Source organism: Capra hircus, chromosome 29, assembly GCF_001704415.2.
Source record: "Capra hircus breed San Clemente chromosome 29, ASM170441v1, whole genome shotgun sequence".
NCBI classification, from domain to species: domain Eukaryota; kingdom Metazoa; phylum Chordata; class Mammalia; order Artiodactyla; family Bovidae; genus Capra; species Capra hircus.
This window is the reverse complement of record NC_030836.1, coordinates 45801919-45809038: the sequence shown is the minus strand read 5'-3', so window position 1 is coordinate 45809038 and position 7120 is coordinate 45801919. Positions and strand designations below refer to the sequence as shown.

Sequence of the window (7120 nt, the reverse complement as noted above, 5' to 3'; positions counted from 1 at the left end):
CCAGGAACCGAACCTGTGCCCCCTGCAGTGGGAGTGTGGCGTCTTAGCCACTGGGCCCCCAGGGAAGTCCCACGCTGTGATTTTGATTGCCATGTCCCCGAAGGTTAAGGACTCTGAGCACTTTCTCAGGGGCTTATTTGCCCACGGAACACGGTTAGGGTTAGGATACCCTCTCTTGTAAATTGCCTGTTCAAGACATCTACCTTTGTTAAAATGGGTAGTCTTTCTTTTCTTGTTGATTTGACAGGTATCCTTACACATTCTGGATCGGCGCCCTTTGAAGGGACAGGCTCCCCACTCCAGGATTCTTGGGCTTCCCGGGTGGCTCAGATGGTACAGAATCTGCCTGCAATGCGGGAGACCCAGGTTTGATCCCTGGGTTGGGAAGATCCCCTGGAGGAGGGTATGGCAACCCACTCCCGTATTCTAGTCTGGAGAATCCCATGGACAGAGGAGCCTGGAGGGCCACAGTCCATATCGTCACAAAGAGTCGGACACGACTGAGTGACTGAGCACTCACACACAGCTTACTGCTTCTGTATCACATTCTTTGCCCAATCTGGGCTGCCTTTTCACTTTTTTAAAAATATATTTTTTCTTTATATGCAGATTTCCAGTTTCTTAGCACCACATGCCTGTTTTTATTTCTTTATTTCTTTGGCTGTGACAGGTCTTAGTTGGGGCTTGTGGGCTTTGTTGCCTCAAGGTATATGGGGTCTGGTTCCCTGACCAGGGATCAAACCTGCCTCCCTGCAATGGAAGCCAGACTCTTAACCCCTGGGCCGCCAAGGGAAGTGCGCGGGCTGCGTTTTCACCCTTAATGGCGGCAGATGTCTGAGGTCCAGGAGGAGGAATCAACGCTGATCAGAGGCTGGGCTGGCCTCACTGCTTGGCACCCAACCCAAGGTCACGGAGCCAGCCCTGCCTTGGATTTTCGTCTTGTGAGAAAAGTCGCTAGAGTTGTGAGTTCTCTTGCTGAAGCCTTCAGGAGGGACAGGAGCCTGCCTGTCCCTTTCCTGATCCGCATGAGCGGGACTGGGGTGCCCACTCACACCACATCCTGCACACACACTTCCTTTATCAGGCCTCCTGCGATTGTGCCCCTTGTGAGTACCATCACGGTGTGTCTCTTCAGGGTCTTTGTCTTCTCTTTAACACACACAGGGAGCCCGTGTGTAGGGCGTGCAGGTTGAGAGGGATCTCCTTTGGGGCTTCTTTTCTCTGTGAGGACGTGACTCAGGTGAGATGCGTCTAATGAGTGCGAAGAACTCTGGCGACTGCTAAGCTCCCAGTGGCCTTCTCCTGGCCTTGGCTGCCGTTACAGCCTCTAGGCCTTGTGGGGTGAGCTCATTTTACCAGGCTCAGACGGGCACACAGCTTGCTCAGGGTGATGGAGCCAGGATCAGGTTTGCCCACCCAACTGCTGGGGGAGGATGAAGGGTCAGGCAGTGGCTGTGGGGTGGAGAGTGGCTGAGTGTGGTCCAGGCTGGGGGAGAGGCTGCTCTGGGGAGTCGGGTGCAGGGACCCAGGTTGGGGTCTGCAGTAGTTGCAGGGGGAGATGAAGGGGCCAGAGAGGCCAGGTCAGGTGGGGGTGTAGAGAGAGGAGTGTGCCCGGAGGGAAGGAGGGGGAGCCTGGACTGGGGCGTGCCGGCGTCTGGTGGAAGCAGCCTGGGAAGGATGGCCCCCATGCGGCTCCATCTTTGCCTCAGGGGTCTGCAGAAGCATCTCTGGAGGGGGACGCCCAGCCTGGGCCCATGCAGGGTTGCGGGGGTCTCCGAGGCTGGACCTGGTGGCGCTGGCGTGGGTGCCCGCAAGTCTCGAGGGATGGTTGGGCGGCCCTTTCATCCCGTGGGTTTTTCTGGGCGCTGACCCTCGCGTCGTCCCGCAACCCTGCGTGGCAGAGAGCGATGCTGGACCCGCCCAGGCCAAGCACATCTCTTCACTGGGCCGGCGCTGGGCCGTGGCGTTTGTCCATCTGCCCGGCCCTAGGGGCGAAGTCCAAGATGGGCCAAAGCTGGGTGCAGCTTGGAGCGCCCTGGGGTCCGCGGAACCGGGCGGCCGGGGCGGGACTAAGGCCGGGCTGGGCGGGCCTAGGGGCGGGGCCCCAGCGCGGCCGGGACTGTCCGTGGTGCTGAGCGCCCGGCGGGGCGCGCCGGCCGGGCGCCATGGGGAACCGCAGCGCCGCAGACGCGGACGGGCTGCTGGCGGAGCGCGCGCCCGGCACGGGCGGCGGCGCCGGGGGCCCCGGGGCGGCGGCGGCGCTGGTGGGGGGCGTGCTGCTCGTCGGCGCGGTGCTCGCGGGGAACTCGCTCGTGTGCGTGAGCGTGGCGGCCGAGCGGTCCCTGCAGACGCCCACCAACTACTTCATCGTGAGTCTGGCGGCCGCCGACCTGCTCCTCGCCCTGCTGGTGCTGCCCCTCTTCGTCTACTCCGAGGTGAGCCCGCGTCGCCCCCGCACGCGCACCCGCACCCGCTCCGGATCCCCGGTCCCGGCCACGCGGAGGACCGAGCCCGACCCCGCCGCTGGGCTTCTCAGGATGCTGGAGCTGGGCGCTGCGCAGGTCCCACGACGGCCGGAGCCGGGTCCCCTCTGAACCTCGCTCCCCTCCCCCATCCCGCTGCCCGTCGGCCCTCCCGCTCTGTCGCTCTCTCCGCTTCGCCTTCTATGTCAGTTTCCCAAGAGATGCTTCTGTTCTTCAAGCACAGACCCCAGTAAGAGACGGCTTCAGGAGTCCAGACCGCCCCCCTCCCCGGCCCCCTCCGCTGGGTTCCAGTCCCCCCAGGGGGAGCCAGCTGGCTAGACTGGCAGAGGCAGGCTTACCCCACACCGGCTCCCCTGGGGCAGAGACACAGAGGTCACCCCACGAGGCCACAGCCACACAGGACCACGCGTGCACTTGTGCGCACGACCCGGGCAGGGCACCCTCACTCCTGCGCTGATGTGGCTCACAGCAGGAGGGACCCTTCTTGGAGGTGCAGGGCACGCCCACTCGGGCTGGGGAAGGGCCTTTGCCAGAACCTGGGTCCGGGAACCGCTACACCCAGGTCAGGTCCTGGCCCTCGGGTGGGTCAACCTTGGTGTCATCCATGTCCACTCTGCAGTTTGGGCAGAGAAAAGCTGCTTAGGCTGGGTTGGGGACGCGGTGTCCCGGGCTGTGGGGGGAAGGGAGGCATGGTTTTCTAAGGTGGAGGGTGAGTCCAGGCAGGGCTGGGCAGAGAGGCCAGCAGGACAGGGACGGGCATGACCTACTGCCCCCCCCCCCCGAGCTGTAGACAGACGTCACAGTGACGGCTCTTAAGCTCCTAATCGTCCCAAATCAGCAGGAGGAGATTTAGAAGGGGCGGCTGTCTGCTCCTTTGCCCTTGGTGGGGGCGCTGGGCACAGGGGCCGAGACTACTACTTCGTAACAATGATGTGGACGCTACGGTTGCCCTCACTTCAGGCGTGCGGGGCCGAGAGTGGGATGACCTGTCCAGAGTCCCAGAGGCAGAGTTTCAGCAGACAGGCCACCTGCGCGGTCTGCTGGAGACGGGGGTGGGTGCTGGGCTCCCGCTCTAGGGCAGCAAGGCCCCCACCTGCAGGGAGGGGCCCCGCGCACCCTGAGCATCAGGGATCACAGCCCGCCGTTGCCTACGTCCCCCGAAACCCGCTCCAATCCGAAGGCGTTTCCCGGTTCTAACAGGAAGGTGGGAGGTCTCTCGGCGCCCCGCCTGAGGGGAGGGGAGGACCGCCCTGCTTTCCGGGAGCGACTCCTCCGTTATTCAGCTCCCTCGCTGCCCGCAGCAGCGGGGGTCAGGAAGACATCTCGGGGGCGGGGCGGGAGGTCAGCTTCCCGCGACTACCGTTGCCGCGGCTCCTCCCCGTGCTCAGGTGCAGGGCGGCGTGTGGCTGCTGAGCCCCGGCCTCTGCGACGCGCTCATGGCCATGGACGTCATGCTGTGCACGGCCTCCATATTCAACCTGTGCGCCATCAGCGTGGACAGGTAAGCCGCCCCGCCGCGCTCCCCGCGCTCCCCGCGGGTTCGTGGCCGTGGGCGCGCCCCGTCGGGCCGCCCCGCCCCGCCGCCCTCACCGCGCTCCCCGCAGGTTCGTGGCCGTGGCCGTGCCCCTGCGCTACAACCGCCAGAGCCGCGGCGGCCGGCAGCTGCTGCTCATCGGCGCCACGTGGCTGCTGTCGGCGGCGGTGGCGGCGCCCGTGCTGTGCGGCCTCAACGACGCGCGCGGCCGCGACCCCTCCGTGTGCCGCCTGGAGGACCGCGACTACGTGGTGTACTCGTCCGTGTGCTCCTTCTTCCTGCCCTGCCCGCTCATGCTGCTGCTCTACTGGGCCACGTTCCGCGGCCTGCGGCGCTGGGAGGCGGCGCGCCGCGCCAAGCTGCACGGCCGTGCGCCCCGCCGGCCCAGCGGCCCCGGCCCGCCCGCGCCGGACGCCAGCCCGGCCGCCGCCGCCGCCCCCGGCCCGGCCGCCGCCGACGCCGACCCCGCCCCGGACGCCGTCGCGCCCCCGGACGCCGTTGCGGCCGAACCCTCGGCTCAGGCCCGCAGGAGGAGACGTGCCAAGATCACAGGCCGGGAGCGCAAAGCTATGAGGGTCCTGCCCGTGGTGGTCGGTGGGTACCGGCCCCGGGGGGCGCGGCGGAGGGGGCACGGTGCCCAGGGTGGGGGGCGTGGCCGTGACCCCGCCCCGCCCCCAGGGGCCTTCCTGCTCTGCTGGACACCCTTCTTCGTGGTGCACATCACGCGGGCGCTGTGTCCCGCGTGCGCCGTGTCCCCGCGGCTGGTCAGCGCGGTCACCTGGCTGGGATACGTCAACAGCGCCCTGAACCCCGTCATCTACACCATCTTCAACGCCGAGTTCCGCACCGTCTTTCGCAAGGCTCTGCGCCTCTGCTGCTGACAGAGCGCCCTGCAGCGCGGCCTCCCCTGGCCAGACCCGCCTGGCCTGGGGCTTTGTAGGAGTAATTAAACAGATCCCGGTCACCTGCTGGGAAGGCTTTGGTGGGGGCGAGGAGGAGGCATCCCCACTGGCCCCATCCGGCCAGTTAACCCTTTCCCTCCTTCGAGGAAGGTCCTGGCTGAGCCCTGGGCTGAGCAGCGGGGCGTCAGGAAGGTGCATGCTGGGGACAGGGGCGCCTGTGACCTGGGAGGGCTGCCTGGGCTCACACCCTCCCGCACACACCCCACCCGACTCTGCTCCCGGGCCAGCGGCCGCCTCCCTTGTCCTGGTGGCCCCCTCAAGGTCAGAACGCAGCTCCCGGCCTGCCTCCCAATGCCCGAAGCCCAGGAGAAGGGCCGGGGGGCTGGGTGGGCTCAGGGAAGGCCAAGCACACACCCGCTCAGCCATCCTCTGCCATGTGGCCAGGACCAGGCCAGAGCAGCTAGCTACCTGCCTGGCCCCCGCCGCAGCGTGACCCCCGTAACCTGAGGCAGCCCCTCCTGGACTTCACCTGGGCCCTCTCAGCCCGTCGTGGGTGCCAAGCTGCTCCCCAGTGCTGTGGCTGAGCACTCTGGGCAGGGACACTGACCACTGAGCTGGCCACAACTGGGTGCCAAGTCCTTCTCCGGAAGGCGCTCCTGTGGGCTGTGAGGTGACAGCATCAGGCCCAACCTCAGGATGTTAAACTATTCCACGAAAAGAGGGGCTGCCCATCCCCTCTGTGGGCGAGCACCCTTTCCTTCTCAAAGGCTCAGCTGCCACCTCCTCCAAGAAGCCTCCCCTGACCGCCCGCAGGACCAGCCTGTCAGCATCACCCTGGGAGAGACTTGCCCTCAGGGAGCCGAGCAGAGGAACGGGGGCCCGTGCAGGACACTGTGCCTGCATGGCAGGGGCTGACACAGAGGGAGGGGCCCTGGGCGGGACCCTGGCCCTGCAGCTGCTCCAGCCTCCGGCAGCTCCTCCCCTTCCAAACAAGAGGACAGCCACAGCAGGTACCCTGGGTCTTGCCCAGGGAGGAGCCCCAGTGCCCAGAGAGGGTCCCCCAAACCCAGGGGGAGCCACTATGCCCAGGGAGGGCCCCAGATGGTACAACCAAGCCCGGGCAGGATGCCTGCTCCAGAGCTGTGCTGATGATCCCTCTGAGAATCTCAGACTTGAAGTGAAGACCAGGAGGGACCCGCTGGGCTGATGGCAGGGTCAGGGTCAGGGTCAGGACGGGAGCAGGGGCCCTGACTGTGGCCGCTGGCCCTGCCGCCTGGCTCCACGTCCCGCAGGTCCACAGGCCACACCCGCGCCCTGAAGCCCGTGTCTGCCGTGCCCCTGTTGGGCCTTCCGTGGTCACTTCCGGCGGTCAGAGCTAGCTTCTGCTGTCGCCAAGAGGATCTCTGCTGGCAGCAGCCGCACCCAGTGTGGACACCAGCTGCTCTGCCCACCCCCAGGGTCTGCGTGGAGAGAGGCCACGTCCCCATCTCTGCCCCCTTCTCGTCTGTGCTGGGGACAGGGTGACCGCGCCCCTGGTAGGCCAGGCCAGTAAGTGCACCTCTCGTGGGGGCGGGGACGCGGATGCGCTGGAGCCTGCTGCCATCCCTGGGCCGTCCCCGCTGGCCCTGTGCACAGACTCCAAGAAGGGGACAAGCTGGAAATGGAGGGCAAGCTGGGCATGGGAGGGGCACGGTGGGCACGGGTGCAGATGCCCGAGTCTGGCGGACCCGGGGCCCCAGCAGGTGCCCTCGAGGGTCCCAGCACTGGGCAGGCCCACTGATGCCACGCGTCTCCTCGCCTCAGCAGAGGACCAGCATCCTGATGGCCACTGTGCTGCGCTGACAGACGCCGGCCCTGCCCTGTCCCCTGGGGGCTGCGTCTGGCGGGAGGCATGCTCAGAAGGCGATGCCGTCGGAAGCGCTGACATGGAAGTGAGGGTGCAACCCATGCTTGGTGCCAGGGAGTTTCTGGAAACCTCCTGACGTCCAGCACGACCCAGAGACAGCTTCACAGGCTCAGAAACCATACGTTTTGGAAAGTGCCCCCCAAACACAGGGTCCCCAGGCTTCCGTCCTGAGGAGAAGCTGCCCCATCCCAGGAAACCCCTGCCCAGGACGGCCTCCCTGCAGGGCCTGGCCCAGAGACCGCTGCACTGCTTGCAGGGGCCCCTGGCCGGCGCTGGACATCAGGGAAGGACCTGG

At 66.4% G+C, this 7120-nt stretch overlaps 1 protein-coding gene across 1 annotated transcript; it reads left to right on the top strand.

The window, feature by feature from the left end:
* Positions 2166–4898, top strand: DRD4 (dopamine receptor D4). The gene is made up of 4 exons (XM_018043036.1): positions 2166–2435; positions 3872–3984; positions 4088–4611; positions 4696–4898. Exons 1-4 carry the CDS (start codon positions 2166–2168, stop codon positions 4896–4898), a joined length of 1110 nt encoding a protein of 369 aa, XP_017898525.1.

What these genes read in the sequence shown, in the direction of transcription:
- DRD4 (XM_018043036.1), top strand. Translation starts at nt 2,166, where the DNA reads ATGGGGAACCGCAGCGCCGCAGACGCGGACGGGCTGCTGGCGGAGCGC. An exon ending in TGCGCCATCAGCGTGGACAG is followed by an intron (nt 3,985 to 4,087) that starts GTAAGCCGCCCC and finishes CGCTCCCCGCAG; the next exon opens with GTTCGTGGCCGTGGCCGTGC. An exon ending in GGTCCTGCCCGTGGTGGTCG is followed by an intron (nt 4,612 to 4,695) that starts GTGGGTACCGGC and finishes CCCCGCCCCCAG; the next exon opens with GGGCCTTCCTGCTCTGCTGG.